Source organism: Oncorhynchus mykiss, chromosome 20, assembly GCF_013265735.2.
Source record: "Oncorhynchus mykiss isolate Arlee chromosome 20, USDA_OmykA_1.1, whole genome shotgun sequence".
Lineage (NCBI taxonomy): Eukaryota > Metazoa > Chordata > Actinopteri > Salmoniformes > Salmonidae > Oncorhynchus > Oncorhynchus mykiss.
Window position 1 is genome coordinate 43,228,952 of NC_048584.1, and position 26,480 is coordinate 43,255,431.

Sequence of the window (26,480 nt, forward strand, 5' to 3'; positions counted from 1 at the left end):
ACAGAACGAGCAGTATGGCTGGTGACATTGTCATGCTGGAGGGTCATGTCAGGATGATCCTGCAGGAAAGGTACCACATGAGGGAGGAGGATGTCTTCCCTGTAATGCACAACGTTGAGATTGCGTTGAGAGCGAGAGACCGAGAGAGAGAGAGAATAGATACAATACTTTAACTCCCTAGCTCTAAACCCTGGCAGGCAGAGACAAGCCAAGTGCCCTGCCGCAGAGTGCTGTAACAAGCTCAAAGTGCCTGTCAATTCTGCCCCGCTCCGGAGCCCTGTGGATTACAGTCGCACCATATTGCTCCTCTCATATATTTCACCCAGGAGAAACCACGACTTCATTTTGGCTCTTCGCTGCTTCTCATTCTCATTCTTCTCCTTTCCCCCCCTCTACTAAACTGCACTTCAGCTAACGTCTTCTCTTCTATCCATCTGTCTCTCTTCTGTCCATTATTCTGTCTCTTCTTCCATCAAGACATGTTTTCCATATCTACTAGATGCCAGGTTGCAGAACCAAGAAAATGCTGTAGTTCCCTTTTTCTTAAACAAAACTTTCAGTGTTTCATCATAAACGAAAAGAGATGTTCCCATTTCTCCTCTTCTACTAAATCTCTCTTGCTGCTAATATTCTTTGTAATCAAATCAATCACATGTATTTATAAAGCCCTCTGTTAGCATCAGTGTTCTCTAAGCTGCGATGTGAAGGATCTCAGTGTTCTCTAAGCTGCAGTGTGAAGGATCTCAGTGTTCTCTAAGCTGCGATGTGAAGGATCTCAGTGTTCTCTAAGCTGCGATGTGAAGGATCTCAGTGTTCTCAAAGCTGCGATGTGAAGGATCTCAGTGTTCTCTAAACTGAGATGTGAAGGATCTCAGTGTTCTCTAAGCTGAGATGTGAAGGATCTCAGTGTTCTCTAAGCTGAGATGTGAAGGATCTCAGTGTTCTCTAAACTGAGATGTGAAGGATCTCAGTGTTCTCTAAGCTGAGATGTGAAGGATCTCAGTGTTCTCTAAGCTGAGATGTGAAGGATCTCAGTGTTCTCTAAGCTGCAGTGTGAAGGATCTCAGTGTTCTCTAAGCTGCAGTGTGAAGGATCTCAGTGTTCTCTAAGCTGCGATGTGAAGGATCTCAGTGTTCTCTAAGCTGCAGTGTGAAGGATCTCAGTGTTCTCTAAGCTGCAGTGTGAAGGATCTCAGTGTTCTCTAAGCTGCAGTGTGAAGGATCTCAGTGTTCTCTAAGCTGCAGTGTGAAGGATCTCAGTGTTCTCTAAGCTGCAGTGTGAAGGATCTCAGTGTTCTCTAAGCTGCAGTGTGAAGGATCTCAGTGTTCTCTAAGCTGCAGTGTGAAGGATCTCAGTGTTCTCTAAGCTGCAGTGTGAAGGATCTCAGTGTTCTCTAAGCTGCGATGTGAAGGATCTCAGTGTTCTCTAAGCTGCGATGTGAAGGATCTCAGTGTTCTATAAGCTGCAGTGTGAAGGATCTCAGTGTTCTCTAAGCTGCGATGTGAAGGATCTCAGTGTTCTCTAAGCTGCGATGTGAAGGATCTCAGTGTTCTCTAAGCTGCGATGTGAAGGATCTCAGTGTTCTCTAAACTGAGATGTGAAGGATCTCAGTGTTCTCTAAGCTGAGATGTGAAGGATCTCAGTGTTCTCTAAGCTGAGATGTGAAGGATCTCAGTGTTCTCTAAACTGAGATGTGAAGGATCTCAGTGTTCTCTAAGCTGAGATGTGAAGGATCTCAGTGTTCTCTAAGCTGAGATGTGAAGGATCTCAGTGTTCTCTAAGCTGCAGTGTGAAGGATCTCAGTGTTCTCTAAGCTGCAGTGTGAAGGATCTCAGTGTTCTCTAAGCTGCGATGTGAAGGATCTCAGTGTTCTCTAAGCTGCAGTGTGAAGGATCTCAGTGTTCTCTAAGCTGCAGTGTGAAGGATCTCAGTGTTCTCTAAGCTGCAGTGTGAAGGATCTCAGTGTTCTCTAAGCTGCAGTGTGAAGGATCTCAGTGTTCTCTAAGCTGCAGTGTGAAGGATCTCAGTGTTCTCTAAGCTGCAGTGTGAAGGATCTCAGTGTTCTCTAAGCTGCGATGTGAAGGATCTCAGTGTTCTCTAAGCTGCGATGTAAAGGATCTCAGTGTTCTCTAAGCTGCGATGTGAAGGATCTCAGTGTTCTCTAAGCTGCAGTGTGAAGGATCTCAGTGTTCTCTAAGCTGCAGTGTGAAGGATCTCAGTGTTCTCTAAGCTGCAGTGTGAAGGATCTCAGTGTTCTCTAAGCTGCGATGTGAAGGATCTCAGTGTTCTCTAAGCTGCGATGTGAAGGATCTCAGTGTTCTCTAAGCTGCAGTGTGAAGGATCTCAGTGTTCTCTAAGCTGCGATGTGAAGGATCTCAGTGTTCTCTAAGCTGCGATGTGAAGGATCTCAGTGTTCTCTAAGCTGCGATGTGAAGGATCTCAGTGTTCTCTAAACTGAGATGTGAAGGATCTCAGTGTTCTCTAAGCTGAGATGTGAAGGATCTCAGTGTTCTCTAAGCTGAGATGTGAAGGATCTCAGTGTTCTCTAAACTGAGATGTGAAGGAGCTCAGTGTTCTCTAAGCTGAGATGTGAAGGATCTCAGTGTTCTCTAAGCTGAGATGTGAAGGATCTCAGTGTTCTCTAAGCTGCAGTGTGAAGGATCTCAGTGTTCTCTAAGCTGCAGTGTGAAGGATCTCAGTGTTCTCTAAGCTGCGATGTGAAGGATCTCAGTGTTCTCTAAGCTGCAGTGTGAAGGATCTCAGTGTTCTCTAAGCTGCAGTGTGAAGGATCTCAGTGTTCTCTAAGCTGCAGTGTGAAGGATCTCAGTGTTCTCTAAGCTGCAGTGTGAAGGATCTCAGTGTTCTCTAAGCTGCAGTGTGAAGGATCTCAGTGTTCTCTAAGCTGCAGTGTGAAGGATCTCAGTGTTCTCTAAGCTGCGATGTGAAGGATCTCAGTGTTCTCTAAGCTGCGATGTAAAGGATCTCAGTGTTCTCTAAGCTGCGATGTGAAGGATCTCAGTGTTCTCTAAGCTGCAGTGTGAAGGATCTCAGTGTTCTCTAAGCTGCAGTGTGAAGGATCTCAGTGTTCTCTAAGCTGCAGTGTGAAGGATCTCAGTGTTCTCTAAGCTGCAGTGTGAAGGATCTCAGTGTTCTCTAAGCTGCGATGTGAAGGATCTCAGTGTTCTCTAAGCTGCAATGTGAAGGATCTCAGTGTTCTATAAGCTGCAGTGTGAAGGATCTCAGTGTTCTCTAAGCTGCGATGTGAAGGATCTCAGTGTTCTCTAAGCTGCGATGTGAAGGATCTCAGTGTTCTCTAAGCTGCGATGTGAAGGATCTCAGTGTTCTCTAAACTGAGATGTGAAGGATCTCAGTGTTCTCTAAGCTGAGATGTGAAGGATCTCAGTGTTCTCTAAGCTGAGATGTGAAGGATCTCAGTGTTCTCTAAACTGAGATGTGAAGGATCTCAGTGTTCTCTAAGCTGAGATGTGAAGGATCTCAGTGTTCTCTAAGCTGAGATGTGAAGGATCTCAGTGTTCTCTAAGCTGCAGTGTGAAGGATCTCAGTGTTCTCTAAGCTGCAGTGTGAAGGATCTCAGTGTTCTCTAAGCTGCGATGTGAAGGATCTCAGTGTTCTCTAAGCTGCAGTGTGAAGGATCTCAGTGTTCTCTAAGCTGCAGTGTGAAGGATCTCAGTGTTCTCTAAGCTGCAGTGTGAAGGATCTCAGTGTTCTCTAAGCTGCAGTGTGAAGGATCTCAGTGTTCTCTAAGCTGCAGTGTGAAGGATCTCAGTGTTCTCTAAGCTGCAGTGTGAAGGATCTCAGTGTTCTCTAAGCTGCGATGTGAAGGATCTCAGTGTTCTCTAAGCTGCGATGTAAAGGATCTCAGTGTTCTCTAAGCTGCGATGTGAAGGATCTCAGTGTTCTCTAAGCTGCAGTGTGAAGGATCTCAGTGTTCTCTAAGCTGCAGTGTGAAGGATCTCAGTGTTCTCTAAGCTGCAGTGTGAAGGATCTCAGTGTTCTCTAAGCTGCGATGTGAAGGATCTCAGTGTTCTCTAAGCTGCGATGTGAAGGATCTCAGTGTTCTCTAAGCTGCAGTGTGAAGGATCTCAGTGTTCTCTAAGCTGCGATGTGAAGGATCTCAGTGTTCTCTAAGCTGCAGTGTGAAGGATCTCAGTGTTCTCTAAGCTGTGATGTGAAGGATCTCAGTGTTCTCTAAGCTGCGATGTGAAGGGTTGGTACATATTCATCATCGCTCACATATTTGCAGAAATATCAGGAGTTTAAAAAATAATTGCCACAGCAAGAAAAGACCTCCGTTGAGCACCCACACACATAAAAATTATTTATGCTGGAGTAATTAGAGAGAGAGAGAGAAGAAAGAGAATGGGGGAACCCTCCTCCTCGTTGTCATTTGTAGTATACAGTGATATAGAAACCAGAAAGTCCAAGGCACGGCTTGGCCCTTAAATGTACACAGGGAGCTGACATTGATAATATGCATTTAAATCTCTCACGGCTCAAAGTGGACGCACCGAGCTGTCTGTTTTAAACTACTGACACACAGCTCAGACACCCATCCATACCCTACAAGACACGCCACTAGAGGTCTGTTTTAAACTACTGGCACACACCTCAGATACCCATCCATACCCTACAAGACATGCCACCAGAGGTCTATTTAAACTACTAACACACACCGCAGACACCCATCCATACCCTACAAGACACGCCACCAGAGGTCTCTTCACAGCCCCCAAATTCAGAACAGACTATGGGAGGCACCCAGTACTACATATAACCATGACTACATGGAACTCTATTCCACAGTACTACATAGAGCCATGACTACATGGAACTCTATTCCACAGTACTACATAGAGCCATGACTACATGGAACTCTATTCCACAGTACTACATAGAGCCATGACTACATGGAACTCTATTCCACAGTACTACATAGAGCCATGACTACATGGAACTCTATTCCACAGTACTACATAGAGCCATGACTACATGGAACTCTATTCCACAGTACTACATAGAGCCATGACTACATGGAACTCTATTCAACAGTACTACATAGAGCAATGACTACATGGAACTCTATTCCACAGTACTACATAGAGCCATGACTACATGGAACTCTATTCCACAGTACTACATAGAGCCACGACTACATGGAACTCTATTCCACAGTACTACATAGAGCCATGACTACATGGAACTCTATTCCACAGTACTACATAGAGCCATGACTACATGGAACTCTATTCCACAGTACTACATAGAGCCATGACTACATGGAACTCTATTCCACAGTACTACATAGAGCCATGACTACATGGTACTCTATTCCACAGTACTACATAGAGCCATGACTACATGGAACTCTATTCCACAGTACTACATAGAGCCGTGACTACATGGAACTCTATTCCACAGTACTACATAGAGCCATGACTACATGGAACTCTATTCCACAGTACTACATAGAGCCACGACTACATGGAACTCTATTCCACAGTACTACATAGAGCCACGACTACATGGAACTCTATTCCACAGTACTACATAGAGCCATGACTACATGGAACTCTATTCCACAGTACTACATAGAGCCATGACTACATGGAACTCTATTCCACAGTACTACATAGAGCCATGACTACATGGAACTCTATTCCACAGTACAACATAGAGCCATGACTACATGGAACTCTATTCCACAGTACTACATAGAGCCATGACTACATGGAACTCTATTCAACAGTACTACATAGAGCCATGACTACATGGAACTCTATTCCACAGTACTACATAGAGCCATGACTACATGGAACTCTATTCCACAGTACTACATCGAGCCATGACTACATGGAACTCTATTCCACAGTACTACATAGAGCCATGACTACATGGAACTCTATTCCACAGTACTACATAGAGCCATGACTACATGGAACTCTATTCCACAGTACTACATAGAGCCATGACTACATGGAACTCTATTCCACAGTACTACATAGAGCCATGACTACATGGAACTCTATTCCACAGTACTACATAGAGCCATGACTACATGGAACTCTATTCCACAGTACTACATAGAGCCATGACTACATGGAACTCTATTCCACAGTACTACATAGAGCCATGACTACATAGAGCCATGACTACATGGAACTCTATTCCACAGTACTACATAGAGCCATGACTACATGGAACTCTGTTCCACAGTACTACATAGAGCCATGACTACATGGAACTCTGTTCCACAGTACTACATAGAGCCATGACTACATGGAACTCTATTCCACAGTACTACATAGAGCCATGACTACATGGAACTCTATTCCACAGTACTACATAGAGCCATGACTACATGGAACTCTATTCCACAGTACTACATAGAGCCATGACTACATGGAACTCTGTTCCACAGTACTACATAGAGCCATGACTACATGGAACTCTGTTCCACAGTACTACATAGAGCCATGACTACATGGAACTCTATTCCACAGTACTACATAGAGCCATGACTACATGGAACTCTATTCCACAGTACTACATAGAGCCATGCCTACATGGAACTCTATTCCACAGTACTACATAGAGCCATGACTACATGGAACTCTATTCCACAGTACTACATAGAGCCATGACTACATGGAACTCTATTCCACAGTACTACGTAGAGCCATGACTACATGGAACTCTATTCCACAGTACTACATAGAGCCATGACTACATGGAACTCTATTCCACAGTACTACGTAGAGCCATGACTACATGGAACTCTATTCCACAGTACTACAGAGAGCCATGACTACATGGAACTCTATTCCACAGTACTACATAGAGCCATGACTACATGGAACTCTATTCCACAGTACTACATAGAGCCATGACTACATGGAACTCTATTCCACAGTACTACATAGAGCCATGACTACATGGAACTCTATTCCACAGTACTACATAGAGCCATGACTACATGGAACTCTATTCCACAGTACTACATAGAGCCACGACTACATGGAACTCTATTCCACAGTACTACATAGAGCCACGACTACATGGAACTCTATTCCACAGTACTACATAGAGCCACGACTACATGGAACTCTATTCCACAGTACTACATAGAGCCATGACTACATGGAACTCTATTCCACAGTACTACATAGAGCCATGACTACATGGAACTCTATTCCACAGTACAACATAGAGCCATGACTACATGGAACTCTATTCCACAGTACTACATAGAGCCATGACTACATGGAACTCTATTCAACAGTACTACATAGAGCCATGACTACATGGAACTCTATTCCACAGTACTACGTAGAGCCATGACTACATGGAACTCTATTCCACAGTACTACATAGAGCCATGACTACATGGAACTCTATTCCACAGTACAACATAGAGCCATGACTACATGGAACTCTATTCCACAGTACTACATAGAGCCATGACTACATGGAACTCTATTCAACAGTACTACATAGAGCCATGACTACATGGAACTCTATTCCACAGTACTACGTAGAGCCATGACTACATGGAACTCTATTCCACAGTACTACATAGAGCCATGACTACATGGAACTCTATTCCACAGTACTACGTAGAGCCATGACTACATGGAACTCTATTCCACAGTACTACAGAGAGCCATGACTACATGGAACTCTATTCCACAGTACTACATAGAGCCATGACTACATGGAACTCTATTCCACAGTACTACATAGAGCCATGACTACATGGAACTCTATTCCACAGTACTACATAGAGCCATGACTACATGGAACTCTATTCCACAGTACTACATAGAGCCATGACTACATGGAACTCTATTCCACAGTACTACATAGAGCCACGACTACATGGAACTCTATTCCACAGTACTACATAGAGCCACGACTACATGGAACTCTATTCCACAGTACTACATAGAGCCACGACTACATGGAACTCTATTCCACAGTACTACATAGAGCCATGACTACATGGAACTCTATTCCACAGTACTACATAGAGCCATGACTACATGGAACTCTATTCCACAGTACAACATAGAGCCATGACTACATGGAACTCTATTCCACAGTACTACATAGAGCCATGACTACATGGAACTCTATTCAACAGTACTACATAGAGCCATGACTACATGGAACTCTATTCCACAGTACTACATAGAGCCATGACTACATGGAACTCTATTCCACAGTACTACATCGAGCCATGACTACATGGAACTCTATTCCACAGTACTACATAGAGCCATGACTACATGGAACTCTATTCCACAGTACTACATAGAGCCATGACTACATGGAACTCTATTCCACAGTACTACATAGAGCCATGACTACATGGAACTCTATTCCACAGTACTACATAGAGCCATGACTACATGGAACTCTATTCCACAGTACTACATAGAGCCATGACTACATGGAACTCTATTCCACAGTACTACATAGAGCCATGACTACATGGAACTCTATTCCACAGTACTACATAGAGCCATGACTACATAGAGCCATGACTACATGGAACTCTATTCCACAGTACTACATAGAGCCATGACTACATGGAACTCTGTTCCACAGTACTACATAGAGCCATGACTACATGGAACTCTGTTCCACAGTACTACATAGAGCCATGACTACATGGAACTCTATTCCACAGTACTACATAGAGCCATGACTACATTGAACTCTATTCCACAGTACTACATAGAGCCATGACTACATGGAACTCTATTCCACAGTACTACATAGAGCCATGACTACATGGAACTCTATTCCACAGTACTACATTGAGCCATGACTACATGGAACTCTATTCCACAGTACTACATAGAGCCATGACTACATGGAACTCTATTCCACAGTACTACATAGAGCCATGACTACATGGAACTCTATTCCACAGTACTACATAGAGCCATGACTACATGGAACTCTATTCCACAGTACTACATAGAGCCATGACTACATGGAACTCTATTCCACAGTACTACATAGAGCCATGACTACATGGAACTCTATTCCACAGTACTACATAGAGCCATGACTACATGGAACTCTGTTCCACAGTACTACATAGAGCCATGACTACATGGAACTCTATTCCACAGTACTACATAGAGCCATGACTACATGGAACTCTATTCCACAGTACTACATAGAGCCATGACTACATGGAACTCTATTCCACAGTACTACATAGAGCCATGACTACATGGAACTCTATTCCACAGTACTACATAGAGCCATGACTACATGGAACTCTATTCCACAGTACTACATAGAGCCATGACTACATGGATCTCTATTCCACAGTACTACGTAGAGCCATGACTACATGGAACTCTATTCCACAGTACTACGTAGAGCCATGACTACATGGAACTCTATTCCACAGTACTACAGAGAGCCATGACTACATGGAACTCTATTCCACAGTACTACATAGAGCCATGACTACATGGAACTCTATTCCACAGTACTACATAGAGCCATGACTACATGGAACTCTATTCCACAGTACTACATAGAGCCATGACTACATGGAACTCTATTCCACAGTACTACATAGAGCCATGACTACATGGAACTCTATTCCACAGTACTACATAGAGCCATGACTACATGGAACTCTATTCCACATCAGGTAACTGATGCAGCAGGAGAATCAGATTAAAATTAACTGATAAAAATACACCTTATGGAACAACGAGAACTGTGAAGAAAAACAAACACAGGCACAGACAAGCGTACACATACGATAACACACACACACACACACACACACACACACACACACACACACACACACACACACACACACACACACACACACACGTACACATAGATTTTGTGTTGTAGGTATGTGGTAGTAGAGTAGTGGCCTGAGGGAACATGCTGTGTAAAACATGTTTGATATAACTGTCTTAATGTTGCTGTGCTACAGGAAGAGTAGAATGAGGATCCATAATTCATTCAGATCCACCAGACTCACAAACCCTGAGTTTAACTAACACACTCAGAGATAGACTGTTACATTGGAAACAGGTAGGGGAAGCCTCTCTAATTTCCCACAAACCCACACACACCCACGCACGGTGTGTCGCTTACACAACCACACACACGCACCATGTCGCACACACACACACACACACACACACACACACACACACACACACAGCAAGGAAAGAGAGACTGCTAGCAGCTAATTCACAGCAAAGTGTTTGCAGTGGAAGGAACAAAATATCCTGCTCTGTTCATCACATTTTCATTACTTCCAAGTGTGCCAGAGTTTCCGTTAGCTGTTATTTACAGGCCTTTGCCGATGAAAATTGTCCAAGAGTACACCCCAATTGTGCGCTTCAGCACCATTCTCTCTCTCCTTGACAACTGCCTTATCATGCACCTGTGTGGCTGAGGAGAGGGAGAGGAGCCTTGACTACTGAGGAGAGAGAGAGAGAGAAAATCTTTGTCCTAGACTACTGAGGAGAGAGAGTGAGAGAGAGAGAGAGAGAGAGAGAGAGAGAGAGAACATCTTTGTCCTAGACTACTGAGGAGAGAGAGTGAGAGAGAGAGAGAGAGAGAGAGAGAGAGAAGCCTTGTCCTAGACTACTGAGGAGAAAGAGAGAGAGATAGAGCGAGAGAGAGAGCGAGAGAGAAAGAACGAGAGAGAGAGAGAGAGAAGCCTTGTCATAGACTACTGAGGAGAGAGAGAGAGATAGAGAGAGAGAGAGAGAGAGAGAGAGAGAGAGAGAGAGAGAGAGAGAGAGAGGGTAGCCTTGTCCTAGACTACTGAGGAGAGAGTGCGAGAGAGAGAGAGAGAGAGAGAGCGAGAGAGAAAGAACGAGAGAGAGAGAGAGAAGCCTTGTCCTAGACTACTGAGGAGAGAGAGAGAGTGAGAGAGAGAGAGAGAGAGAAGCCTTGTCCTAGACTACTGAGGAGAGAGAGAGAGATAGAGAGATAGAGAGAGAGAGAGAGAGAGAGAGAGAGAGAGAGAGAGAGAGGGTAGCCTTGTCCTAGACTACTGAGGAGAGGGAGAGAGAGAGAGAGAGACAGAGAGAGAGACAGAGAGAGAGAGACAGAGACAGAGAGAGAGAGAGACAGAGAGAGAGAGACAGAGAGAGAGAGAGAGAGAGAGAGAGACAGAGAGAGACAGAGAGAGAGAGAGAGATACAGAGAGAGACAGAGAGAGAGAGACAGAGAGAGAGAGAGAGACAGAGCGAGACCGACAGAGAGAGAGAGAGAGAGAGAGAGAGACAGAGAGAGACAGAGAGAGAGAGAGAGACAGAGAGAGACAGAGAGAGAGAGAGATACAGAGAGAGACAGAGATAGCGAGAGAGAGAGAGAGAGAGAGAGAGAGACAGAGAGAGAGAGAGAGACAGAGAGAGACCGATAGAGAGAGAGAGAGAGAGAGAGAGACAGAGAGAGACAGAGAGAGAGAGAGAGAGAGAGGGAGACAGAGAGAGACAGAGAGAGAGAGAGAGAAAGAGAGAGAGAGACAGAGAGAGACAGAGAGAGAGAGAGAGAGAGAGAGAGAGAGAGAGAGACAGAGAGAGACAGAGAGAGACAGTGAGAGACAGAGAGAGAGCTACTGTTGATTGTAAAGATGGAGGCCTTTTTCATATCCGTACCAAACTTTAAATTGTATTTCCAGGCAGTAGTATTCCATCCTAAATTGGTTAAGATATGATTATTCTGCCCCCCGGCTGAGTATAGAGATAACTACGATGTCTCCTATTGTCCTGGAAGGGGTGGTCTCCACTGATATATCCCATAATACGGTGTTTCCTATTGTCCTGGAAGAGACAGATTGCACTGTTCTGTGAAGGGAGTAGTACACAGCGTTGTTCAAGATCTTCAGTTTCTTGGCAATTTCTCACATGGAATAGCCTTCATTTCTCAGAACAACAATAGACTGAGAGGGGTCGGGAGACACTGTGGCCCCGTCTGACTCATATCCGATATGAGTTTCAGAAGACAGTACTTTGTTTCTGGCCATTTTGAGTCTGTAATCAAACCCACAAATGCTGATGCTCCAAATACTCAACTAGTCTAACGAAGGCCAGTTTTATTGCTTCTTTAAATCAGAACAACAGTTGTCAGCTGTGTTAAAATAATTGCAAAAGGGTTTTCTAATGATCCATTAGCCTTTTAAAATGATAAACTTGGATTAGCTAACACAACGTGCCATTGGAACACAGGAGTGATGGTTGCTGATAATGGGCCTCTGTACTCCTAGGTCGATATTCCATTAAAAAGTCAGCCGTTTCCAGCGCTACAATAGTCATTCACAACATTAAAAACGTATTTATACGTTTGAAATATACTCACAGGAAACGGTTTACGATTAAACTGTTCACTGTGTGTCCCCCTTAAATGAGGCAGACACATTCCTTTATATGATGTGGGCGTAAGCTGCCATTTAAATGCATCTGCGGAACATTTTTTTTACAAACTACAATTTTGAACTGCATGAATTGAAATATGAAATGATTTGCATCTACTGTGACTTAATGATGAATCAACCAATCAGAGAAGATTACAGCTCTGCTGTGGTAAAACACGTTGACTCTCAGATGGCCAATCACCTCGCTCTCTCTCATTTAACCAACGGTTGACAGCTACTGCCGGAAGTTGTAATAATATAATTATAATATTTTTGAAAATAATAAATAAATATAATAATTTAGAATAAACAGCCGTTAGTCAAGGAACAACGGAGACACGTGAAGAATAATCTCAACTAAAAGCCCTATAAATACAAACCAATTATACATATTTATTTTGGACTTGTTGTATGTGGAGATAAAAAGGAATAAAAATGAACAATTTCAACAAGACATATTTGATTAAATATGTGGGAAAAGTCCAGATTGGTCTTAATGGGTACCATTAAAACATCATGGCTCATCCAAATAAGCCTCTTAAATAAAACATGTTTTATTCATTTCCAAATATTCACAATGGACATGTTATGTAAAACTCAATTATATTTAATATCCACCAAAAGTTATACAAAATAAAAATCGGATCATTACTATTCATCACGAAGCTGCTTCCATTCATCCACAACAACATTAGTGTTGTTGACCAAACCCAGATTCATCCGTTGGACTGCCAGATGGTGAAGCGTGATTCATCACTCCACAGAACGTGTTTCCTCTTCTCCAGAGTCCAATGGCGGCGAGCGTTACACCACTCCAGACGACGCTTGGCATTTTGGTGATCTTCGGCTTGTGTGCGTCTCCTTCACCCATTTAGTGAAGCGTCCGACGAAACAGTTCTTGTTGCTTCTAGAAGTAGTTTGAAACTCGGTAGTGAGGGTTTGGAACCGAGGACAGACATTTTTTATGCGCAGCGAGCTTCATCGTCGGTCCCATTCTTAGAGTGTGGGCTACCACTTCACGGCGGAGCCGTTGTTGCTCCTAGACGTTTCCACTTCATAATAACAGCACTTACAGCTGACCGGGGGCAGCTCTAGCAAGGCACCGGGTGTGGCTGAAATAGCCAAATCCACTAATTTGAAGGGGATTCCACGTGCACTATATATACAGAAGTACCATTCAGTGGACACCTTAAAGACAATTTATGTTGGAACCAAAAATGTGGTCAGAGGTTTCGTATGGAAGGTGTGATGTAATGGAGAAGCCTCCGGAGGCCAAATCGAGCTCTGCATCGCCCTGCGTCTCCCAAATGTGTGTGTGTGTGCGGGGGGGGGGGGGGGGGGGGGCCTCAAGGACACTGCTGCTATAATATGAATGGGGGGGCTCAAGGACTCACTGCTGTTATAATATGAATGGGGGGGGCTCAAGGACTCACTGCTGTTATAATATGAATGGGGGGGGCTCAAGGACTCACTGCTGCTATAATATGAATGGGGAGGGGGGGGGTCAAGGACTCTGCTGCTATAATATGAATGGGGGGGGGGGGGCTTAAGGACTCACTGCTGCTTTAATATGAATGGGGGGGGGCTCAAGGACTCACTGCTGCTATAATATGAATGGGGAGGGGGGGGGGGTCAAGGACTCTGCTGCTATAATATGAATGGGGGGGGGGCTCAAGGACTCTGCTGTTATAATATGAATGGGGAGGGGGGGGGTCAAGGACTCTGCTGCCATAATATGAATGGGGGGGGGGGGGGGCTCAAGGACTTTGCTGTTATAATATGAATGGGGAGGGGGGGGATCAAGGACTCTGCTGCTATAATATGAATGGGGGAGGCTCAAGGACTCTGCTGTTATAATATGAAAGGGGAGGGGGGTCAAGGACTCTGCTGCTATAATATGAATGGGGGGGGGGCTCAAGGACACTGCTGGTATAATATGAATGGGGGGGGGCTCAAGGACACTGCTGGTATAATATGAATGGGGGGGGCTCAAGGACACTGCTGGTATAATACTCAGACACTGCTGGAAGGTCATCCGTACTAGACTGTACCGTGGAACAACCAGCTGATAGAGGGGATGATTCTAACACCCTGACAGCATCTAATAAATGGACTCATCTGCCCAAGCACACACATACACACACACACACACACACACACACACACACACACACACACACACACACACACACACACACACACACACACACACACACACACACACACACACACACACACACACACACACACTCCCAAAGGAACTAATACATCTGCAGTTTGGCTGTGGAGGCCTAGAGATCGATGATGTCTACAACGAGAGATATCCCAGAGCTAGCTCGGCTGCTGAGAAGTAGATAAGAGACAGAAGGAGTCTCTCTCTCTCGCTCACTGCACAGGAGAGGAGACATGCGAGGTCGCCGGATGTCATAATGGAGTCGCGGGAGAATTTCCCAAATCTCCCCCCGAATTTTTAAAAATAAAAATTAGATATTATAATATCGTCTTTGTATCTCACAATGAGTGTAATGTGGTTAACCTCATGAATGTAAATGAAACCTAAAGCACACCCTATTGCAGAGACTTATATATTACCGGCTGCAAAATGGTGAAAACAACCCCATTGTCAGATAACAGTGAACTAGAACCGCCAACGGCCACCAACGGCCTAAAACAAATCATAAAAAAAAATCTGTTCTGCTCTTTCCCTGACTCTTCCTACATGTTTGTATTTTACACTGCTCATTTGTCACAATTTTGAAATTACACCAGACAATGTTCTGTAGGATGTTGGTACCCAGCCAGGCTCCAAGAATGCCCTTGCTGTCTCTGCCTGGCCGGTTCCCCTCTCTCCAATGGGATTCTCTGCCTCTAACCCTATTACGGGGGCTGAGTCACTGGCTTACTGGTGCTCTTCCATGCCGTCCCTAGGAGGGGTGCGTTACTTGAGTGGGTTGAGTCACTAACGTGATCTTCCTGTATGGGTTGGCACCCCACCTTGGGTTGTGTGGTGGCGGAGATCTTTGCGGGCTATACTCAGCCTTGTCTCAGGATGGTATGTTGGTGGTTGAAGATATCCCTCTAGTGTTGTGGGGGCTGTGCTTTGGCAAAGTGGGTGGGGTTATATCCTTCCTGTTTGGCCCTGTCCGGGGATATCGTCAGACGGGGCCACAGTGTCTCCCGACCCCTCCTGTCTCAGCCTCCAGTATTTATGCTGCAGTAGTTTATGTGTCGGGAGGCTAGGGTCAGTCTGTTATATCTGGAGTACTTCTCCTGTCTTATCCGGTGTCCTGTGTGAATTTAAGTATGCTCTCTCTAATTCTATCTTTCTTTCTCTCTCGGAGGACCTGAGCCCTAGGACCATGCCTCAGGACTACCTGGCATGATGACTCCTTGCTGTCCCAAGTCCACATGGCCGTGCTGCTGCTCCAGTTTCAACTGTTCTGCCTGCGGCTGTGGAATCCTGACCTGTTCACCGGACGTGCTACCTGTCCCAGACCTGCTGTTTTCAACCCTCTAGAGACAGCAGGAGCGGTAGAGATACTCTTAATGATCGGCTATGAAAAGCCAACTGACATTTACTCCTGAGGTGCTGACTTGCTGCACCCTCGACAACTACTGTGATTATTATTATATGACCATGCTGGTCATTTATGAACATTTGAACATCTTGGCCATGTTCTGTTATAATCACCACCCGGCACAGCCAGAAGAGGACTGGCCACCCCTCATAGCCTGGTTCCTCTCTAGGTTTCTTTCTAGGTTTTGGCCTTTCTAGGGAGTTTTTCCAAGCCACCGTGCTTCTACACCTGCATTGCTTGCTGTTTGGGGTTTTAGGCTGGGTTTCTGTACAGCATTTTGTAACATCAGCTGATGTAAGAAGGGCTTAATAAATACATTTGATTGATTGAAGACTATGTGCTGTAGGACGTTGGTTAATGCATCTCTCTCTCTCTCTCCTCGCTGAATGACAAATGGATGAACGGGCGATAATTGTGCACCTTACTTCACAATTGAATTTACAATGAGTCCTAACTGAATGATAAGTGATGAGAGGTTGATTTAATTTAGAAAGACAGCGGTGTAATGATGTGTTTATGTGATGCTTGTTGATCAGCAGCAAATAATTTAATCACGTTCCTTTGCAGATTGATACTTTTCATTTTTTTATACATTTGTCCTTTTGTAAAAAATTATAATAATAATTAAATGTAAAAACAATCTGTTATGGGACTGTTTGATTTCCTGTAACTCAGTACCTAATCTAATGTATTGTAAAGGAAACGACAACGTGCTCCACATTGCAGGAGGCCTTTAGAGTCGTGATAAAACATATTGACTCTATTCGGGGGTGCAATGAGCAGGAAACAAACAATGCCAGTCAGCCTGCACAGCTGGCCCACTGACACTACACCTAAACTACACCCAAACTACACTGACACTACACCCAAACTACACCCAAACTACACTGACACTACACCTAAACTACACCGACACTACACTGAAACTACACCCAAACTACACATAAACTACACTTAAACTATACCGGCACTACACCAACACTACACCTAAACTTCACCCAAACTACATCAACACTACACCTAAACTACACCCAAACTACACCCAAACTACACTGACACTACACCTAAACTACACCCAAACTACACCCAAACTACATCTAAACTACACCTAAACTATACCGGCACTACACCGGCACTACACCGGCACTACACCTGAACTACACCTAAACTACACCTAAACTACACCCAAACTACACCAAAACTACACTGACACTACACCTAAACTACACCGGCACTACACCCAAACTACACTGACACTACACCTAAACTATACCGGCACTACACCGGCACTACACCTGAACTACACCTAAACTACACCTAAACTACACCCAAACTACACCAAAACTACACTGACACTACACCTAAACTATACCGGCACTACACCGACACTACACCTGAACTACACCCAAACTACACCTAACATACACAGATACTACACCCTCACTACACCCAAACTACACCTAAAATACACCTAAAATACACCTAAACTACACCGACACTACACCCAAACTAGTACATGAAGAGATGGGAGCATCTAGTACATGAAGAGATGGGAGCATCTAGTACATGAAGAGATGGGAGCATCTAGTACATGAAGAGATGGGAGCATCTAGTACATGAAGAGATGGGAGCATCTAGTACATGAAGAGATGGGAGCATCTAGTACATGAAGAGATGGGAGCATCTAGTACATGAAGAGATGGGAGCATCTAGTACATGAAGAGATGGGAGCATCTAGTACATGAAGAGATGGGAGCATCTAGTACATGAAGAGATGGGAGCATCTAGTACATGAAGAGATGGGAGCATCTAGTACATGAAGAGATGGACGCATCTTGTAATTGACAGACACAGGGAAAGGATCGTTGTTTTATCAAATCTTCCTTCAGAGTCACATGCAGGTCAAATATTGTGATGTCTATATAGTATCAGAAAGAGCAGATTCTTGCTGATTCTACGATGCTTCCCTTTGTCAAATAACTCTCAGAATTCAGGAGGTGCAGCTCTATTTCCAAAAATGTCCCTTTTTTTTCTAGAATATTCCGTGCTGTCCCCTGCAGTCAGCACATGACCACTGGCGCGGAAGCCTTGCGCTGGCTACGAAACCAAAACTAGTAACGTCTTTAAATTAAAATAAGCTTTTTCTGTTGTCAATGCATGACCGGGTGATAGAAGCTGACAATGGAACATGTGACTTCAATGGAACATGTGACTTCAATGGAACATGTGACTTCAATGGAACATGTGACTTCAATGGAACATGTGACTTCAATGGAACATGTGACTTCAATGGAACATGTGACTTCAATGAACTGAATGACGAGGAGGGTGATTAATCTGAATGATGAGGAAGGTGATTAATCTGAATGATGAGGAGGATGATTAATCTGAATGATGAGGAGGGTGATTAATCTGAATGATGAGGAAGGTGATTAATCTGAATGATGAGGAGGATGATTAATCTGAATGATGAGGAGGGTGATTCATCTGAATGATGAGGAGGATGATTAATCTGAATGATGAGGAGGGTGGTTAATCTGAATGATGAGGAGGGTGATTCATCTGAATGATGAGGAGGGTGATTAATCTGAATGATGAGGAGGGTGGTTAATCTGACTGATGAGGATGACTGAATATAGAACAACAGTGTAATGATGAAGAAGAATGGACTTATTTTACTATGAAAGGAAATGATTTATAATCTCCCCTGGGAGAGTCAAATCAGACTGAGTACAACATACAACGTGTGCAGTTCACAATGACAAGACCAAAGAACGGACGTACTGACAGCATTGCAAATGCTGCAAAATTTAGATGAGTTGGGAGACGGATGGAGGATCGGATAGTGAGCTTGAAATCGGCGTTGCTGATGATGATTCTGATGTTGACTTGAAGCCTCTGCCTCCGATGCCTGAGCTTCGTCACAGAAAAAAACGAACAGAGTAAATTGAGATGGTGATCCCAACTGCCACGGTGAGACAGGAGTCTAGGAGGGATGGCACAGTGAGACAGGAGTCTGAGAGGGATGGCACAGTGAGACAGGAGTCTAGGAGGGATGGCACAGTGAGACAGGAGTCTAGGAGGGATGGCACAGTGAGACAGGAGTCTGAGAGGGATGGCACAGTGAGACAGGAGTCTAAGAGGGATGGCACAGTGAGACAGGAGTCTAACAGGGATGGCACAGTGAGACAGGAGTCTGAGAGGGATGGCACGCTGAGACAGGAGTCTGAGAGGGATGGCACGGTGAGACAGGAGTCTGGGAGGGATGGCAGGGTGAGACGGGGGTCTGGGAGAGATGGCACGGTGAGACAGGAGCCTAGGAGGGATGGAACAGCGAGACAGAAGCCTAGGAGGGATGGCATGGTGAGACATGAGCCTAGGAGGGTTGGCACAGTGAGACAGGAGCCTAGGAGGGATGGCACAGTGAGACAGGAGTCTAAGAGGGATGGCACAGTGAGACATGAGTCTAAGAGGGATGGCACAGTGAGACAGGAGTCTAACTGGGATGGCACAGTGAGACAGGAGTCTAAGAGGGATGGCACAGTGAGACAGGAGTCTAGGAGGGATGGCACAGTGAGACAGGAGTCTAAGAGGGATGGCACAGTGAGACAGGAGTCTGAGAGGGATGGCACGGTGAGACAGGAGTCTGAGAGGGATGGCACGGTGAGACAGGAGTCTGGGAGGGATGGCAGGGTGAGACAGGGGTCTGGGAGGGATGGCAGGGTGAGACAGGGGTCTGGGAGGGATGGCACGGTGAGACAGGAGCCTAGGAGGGATGGAACAGCGAGACAGAAGCCTAGGAGGGATGGCATGGTGAGACAGGAGCCTAGGAGGGATGGCACAGTGAGACAGGAGCCTAGGAGGGATGGCACAGTGAGACAGGAGTCTAAGGGGGATTGAACAGTGAGACAGGAGCCTAGGGGGGATGGCACAGTGAGACAGGAGCCTAGGAGGGATGGAACAGCGAGACAGGAGCCTAGGAGGGATGGAACAGCGAGACAGGAGCCTAGGAGGGATGGCACAGTGAGACAGGAGTCTAGGAGGGATGGAACAGCGAGACAGGAGCCTAGGAGGGATGGAACAGCGATACAGGAGCCTAGGAGGGATGGAACAGCGAGACAGGAGCCTAGGAGGGATGGAACAGCGATACAGGAGCCTAGGAGGGATGGAACAGCGAGACAGGAGTCTAGGAGGGATGGAACAGCGAGACAGGAGCCTAGGAGGGATGGCACAGTGAGACAGGAGCCTAGGAGGGATGGAACAGCGAGACAGGAGTCTAGGAGGGATGGAAAAGTGAGATACAACGAGAGCGACCGGCGGCAAAAGAGCTGAGCAGAGAACTGCAGCAGGTAACTCCGATTGTAAACTACATCAAACCACATCCACTGCACACGGATGTTCTCTAAAACTAGGTGGAGAAATGAGATCAGAGCATGACAACGCCTCGCACCGAGGCTTGGTGGTTATCCAGGTGGAGTATTGAAAGATGTTCTGCATTGAGAGAGGAACTGTTGTCAAAAGAAAAAACACACACAAAAAAAAAAAGACTTGGTTGACTTTGTGTTTAATGAAAAGAAAATGTGTCTCTTGTATATGTAACAGACATATTTGTGAAACTTGAATAAACTGAACACAAGGCAGGAAATAGAAGAACATCCTACAGACCGAATCAGTGGAAGTCAGAGGAAATCATTCTTATTGGACAGAGTCTTTCATGGACCAATCCCTCGGCTGTGAATGTTTCTAACAGAAAACAGCATCGGTAAGTGTCCTACACGAGTCATGACTGCTCACCTCCAAGGCTTGGGAAGAGCACTTTGGCACCTACTTCCCAACCCGTTTGACTGTGATCCTGGCTCAGTTGGCATGCCGATAAGTGATATTGAACAGCTGATCGAGCGGTCACGTGACCGAATGCATTCACAGGTCACTACGGAGGAGTTTTGGTTCCTGACTGATAGGCAACACCCTGGCTTCTCCCTCTGAGCATTAATGCCGCGTTCAAAACAACTGGGAACTCGGAAATCTCTGACTTCCGACTTCAACGCGTTCGAGACAACTGTAAAACCATTTTTAACGGTCATCCAACTCAGAATTCCAACTTGGGAACTCGGGCCTCTTTCTAGAGCGTAGACTTTCTGACCGGAGATCACCGACGCCATGATTTGACATCGTATTTTTCCCCGAGTTCCCAGTTGTCTTGAAAGCAGCAGCAGCAGCAGCAGGGCGGCAGGGTAGCCTAGTGGTTAGAGCGTTGGACTAGTAACCGGAAGGTTGGAAGTTCAAAACCCTGACAAGGTACAAATCTGTCGTTCTGCCCCCTGAACAAGGCCCACTGTTCCTAGGCCGTCATTGAAAATAAGAATTTGTTCTTAACTGACTTGCCTGGTTAAATAAAGGTATAATAAAAAATAAAACTCATGGTACCCTTCGACCAGCTCATATCTGTGTGGCGCTGGAGTCAAAAAAACAAATGTCGATCCAGGTTGGATGTGACAGCATCCCCGTTTGAGAAGCTCCGACGCGACATGAATCAAGCATCCCCATCTCATTAGTGGTTGGGGAGATCGTTTCTAGTCAGACTAATTAGCAATTTACTGTCATAGCACCACATTAAAAATATGTGATGGTGAGCTGAGAAGACATTCAGAAATACTGTTAGAATGTATTTTAATTGACTGTAATAGCTCTCAATAAAAAATAAATAAACATTGACTGTCAATTACATAATTGTTTTTCCACATGTTTGGGCTCGTAATCATTTTCGGATCTCAAAATGGGGTCGGGGGGGGGCCTACATTTTTTGGGAACCCCTAGTTTAAATTAATCTTAGATTAGACCTAATCTAGACTGTAAAATCTAGGTTTAGGATTAAAATCAGAGTTGTATTGTACCACTTGATTTGGAAATCTTTTAATCTAAGGTTAAATCACTAGTGTATGGTTAGTCACACGTGTCATAACGGGTCCACCATAGCGATATGTTCTCGTTCTATCCAGGAGTGGTCACCGCTAGCCAGCAAAGATAGTTTTCACCTCATCTAAAGTATCTAATTCATATAATTTTGGGTCAAATAAATTAGCTGGCTAGTTGAGTTTAACATGATAACCCACAAAATATGAAGCACATACACAGACATCTGATGAACTTTAACCTCCTCCAGTGGCAGTTTAGATTCAATCGCCAAACTACATTTACATTAGATTTTACAACAAGATTTTATCTTGGTTTTAAATCAAACGTAAACTTAGTTTAGATGAAGGATTCAATTTAACTAGGATTTAAATTTAAAACTAAGTTTATAGATACAACTTTAAATTGAACTCCGTTTAAGAGTTAATCCATATTGGTGCAACCCACCCCATCCCTCTTAGAAACACACAACCCACCCCATCCCTCTTAGAAACACACAACCCACCCCATCCCTCTTAGAAACACACAACCCACCCCATCCCTCTTAGAAACAAACAACCCACCCCATCCCTCTTAGAAACACACAACCCACCCTATCCCTCTTAGAAACACACAACCCACCCCATCCCTCTTAGAAACACACAACCCACCCCATCCCTCTTAGAAACACACAACCCACCCCATCCCTCTTAGAAACAAACAACCCACCCCATCCCTCTTAGAAACACACAACCCACCCTATCCCTCTTAGAAACACACAACCCACCCTATCCCTCTTAGAAACACACAACCCACCCTATCCCTCTTAGAAACACACAACCCACCCTATCCCTCTTAGAAACACACAACCCACACCTCTTAGAAACACACAACCCACTCCATCCCTCTTAGAAACACACAACCCACCCCACACCTCTGAGAAACACACAACCCACACCTCTTAGAAACACACAACCCACCCCATCCTTCTTAGAAACACACAACCCACCCCTCCCTCTAAAAAACACACAACCCACCCTATCCCTCTTAGAAACACACAACCCACCCTATCCCTCTTAGAAACACACAACCTACCCTACACCTCTGAGAAACACACAACCCACACCTCTTAGAAACACACAACCCACCCCACCCCTCTTAGAAATACACAACCCACCCCACACCTCTGAGAAACACACAACCCACACCTCTTAGAAACACACAAACCACCCCATCCCTCTTAGAAACACACAACCCACCCTATCCCTCTTAGAAACACACAACCCACCCCATCCCTCTTAGAAACACACAACCCACCCCATCCCTCTTAGAAACACACAATGAATCAATGAACATGAACATTGAACAATGAACATGAATCAAGCATCCCCATCTCATTAGTGGTTGGGGAGATCGTTTCTAGTCAGACTAATTAGCAATTTACTGTCATAGCACCACATTAAAAATATGTGAGAAGACATTCAGAAATACTGTTAGAATGTATTTTAATTGACTGTAATAGCTCCCAATAAAAAATAAATAAACATTGACTGTCAATTACATAATTGTTTTTCCACATGTTTGGGCTCGTAATCATTTTCGGATCTCAAAATGGGGTCGGGGGGGGGGGGGGGCCTACATTTTTTGGGAACCCCTAGTTTAAATGAATCTTAGATTAGACCTAATCTAGACTGTAAAATCTAGGTTTAGGATTAAAATCAGAGTTGTATTGTACCACTTGATTTGGAAATATTTTAATCTAAGGTTAAATCACTAGTGTATGGTTAGTCACACGTGTCATAATGGGTCCACCATAGCGATATGTTCTCGTTCTATCCAGGAGTGGTCACCGCTAGCCAGCAAAGATAGTTTTCACCTCATCTAAAGTATCTAATTCATATAATTTTGGGTCAAATAAATTAGCTGGCTAGTTGAGTTTTACATGATAACCCACAAGAGCTGAAATTTTTAAATCACACTGAAAATATGAAGCACATACACAGACATCTGATGAACTTTAACCTCCTCCAGTGGCAGTTTAGATTTAATCCCCAAACTACATTTACATTAGATTTTACAACAAGATTTTATCTTGGTTTTAAATCAAACGTAAACTTAGTTTAGATGAAGGATTCAATTTAACTAGGATTTAAATTTAAAACTAAGTTTATAGATACAACTTTAAATTGAACTCCGTTTAAGAGTTAATCCATATTGGTGCAACCCACCCCATCCCTCTTAGAAACACACAACCCACCCCATCCCTCTTAGAAACACACAACCCACCCCATCCCTCTTAGAAACACACAACCCACCCCATCCCTCTTAGAAACAATCAACCCACCCCATCCCTCTTAGAAACACACAACCCACCCTATCCCTCTTAGAAACACACAACCCACCCCATCCCTCTTAGAAACACACAACCCACCCCATCCCTCTTAGAAACACACAACCCACCCCATCCCTCTTAGAAACAAACAACCCACCCCATCCCTCTTAGAAACACACAACCCACCCTATCCCTCTTAGAAACACACAACCCACCCTATCCCTCTTAGAAACACACAACCCACCCTATCCCTCTTAGAAACACACAACCCACCCTATCCCTCTTAGAAACACACAACCCACACCTCTTAGAAACACACAACCCACTCCATCCCTCTTAGAAACACACAACCCACCCCACACCTCTGAGAAACACACAACCCACACCTCTTAGAAACACACAACCCACCCCATCCTTCTTAGAAACACACAACCCACCCCTCCCTCTTAGAAACACACAACCCACCCTATCCCTCTTAGAAACACACAACCCACCCTATCCCTCTTAGAAACACACAACCTACCCTACACCTCTGAGAAACACACAACCCACACCTCTTAGAAACACACAACCCACCCCACCCCTCTTAGAAATACACAACCCACCCCACACCTCTGAGAAACACACAACCCACACCTCTTAGAAACACACAACCCACCCCATCCCTCTTAGAAACACACAACCCACCCTATCCCTCTTAGAAACACACAACCCACCCCATCCCTCTTAGAAACACACAACCCACCCCATCCCTCTTAGAAACACACAACCCACCCCATCACTCTTAGAAACACACAACCCACCCCATCCCTCTGAGAAACACACAACCCACCCCATCCCTCTGAGAAACACACAACCCACCCCATCCCTCTGAGAAACACACAACCCACCCCATCCCTCTGAGAAACACACAACCCACCCTATCCCTCTTAGAAACACACAACCCACCCTATCCCTCTTAGAAACACACAACCCACCCGATCCCTCTTAGAAACACACAACCCACCCTATCACTCTTAGAAACACACAACCCACCCCATCACTCTTAGAAACACACAACCCATCCCATCACTCTTAGAAACACACAACCCACCCCATTCCTCTTAGAAACACACAACCCACCCTATCCCTCTTAGAAACACACAACCCACTATCCCCAGTCCTCCATCTGCACACACACCCAATCACAGCAGTACTAACCTGGGTTGAGAGGGTGGTTGAGAGGCTGGTGGGAGGCTGGGTGAAGAGTGCAGAGCGGGAGGATGATCGCAGGACATGTGTTCTCCTGACAGGCTGGTCCTGATGGGGGAGAGGAGAGAACAACAGTCAGAACGGTGACAGAACCGTCAGAACGGTGACAGAACCGTGACAGAACCGTCAGAACGGTGACAGAACGGTGACAGAACCGTGACAGAACCGTCAGAACGGTGACAGAACCGTCAGAACCGTGACAGAACCGTCAGAACGGTGACAGAACCGTCAGAACCGTGACAGAACCGTCAGAACCGTGACAGAATCGTGACAGAACCGATGTGTGGGTGTGCTGTGTACCAGAAATGTATCCAGCTATTATTTCCTTAAAATAAATATTTTCCATCCAGATATCAAATTAGTATACCTCAAACATTAAACATATAATCTCTCTCTGAGCTGCTAGCAAACAGGATGTGGCTGAAAGATGCAGATATCAAAAGAGTATACCTCAAACATTAAACAGCTAATCTCTCTCTGAGCTGAAAGATGCAGATATCAAATTAGTATACCTCAAACCTCACGACTACAACAGGAACGGGCGCTATATTAACCCCTCACCCTCATGACTAAAACAGGGACGGGGGCTATATTTACCCCTCATGACTACAACAGGAACGGGGGCTATATTTACCCCTCATGACTAAAACAGGGACGGGGGCTATATTAACCCCTCACGACTAAAACAGGAACGGGGGCTATATTTACCCCTCATGACTAAAACAGGGACGGGGGCTATATTTACCCCTCATGACTACAACAGGAACGGGGGCTATATTTACCCCTCATGACTAAAACAGGGACGGGGGCTATATTAACCCCTCACGACTAAAACAGGAACGGGGGCTATATTTACCCCTCATGACTAAAACAGGGACGGGGGCTATATTAACCCCTCATGACTAAAACAGGGACGGGGGCTATATTTACCCCTCATGACTAAAACAGGGACGGGGGCAATATTAACCCCTCACGACTAAAACAGGAACGG

General features: G+C 44.9%; 1 protein-coding gene across 1 annotated transcript in view; it reads right to left on the reverse strand.

Moving 5' to 3' along the window:
* The window catches only part of LOC110518228 (calcium uniporter protein, mitochondrial-like), a 110,171-nt gene that overhangs the window by 34,118 nt on the left and 49,573 nt on the right, over positions 1-26,480 (reverse strand). Inside the window, exon 2 of the mRNA XM_036956389.1 lies at positions 25,439-25,537. Coding sequence (XP_036812284.1) covers positions 25,439-25,537 — 99 coding nt within the window. The remainder of the gene's footprint in view (positions 1-25,438; positions 25,538-26,480) is intronic.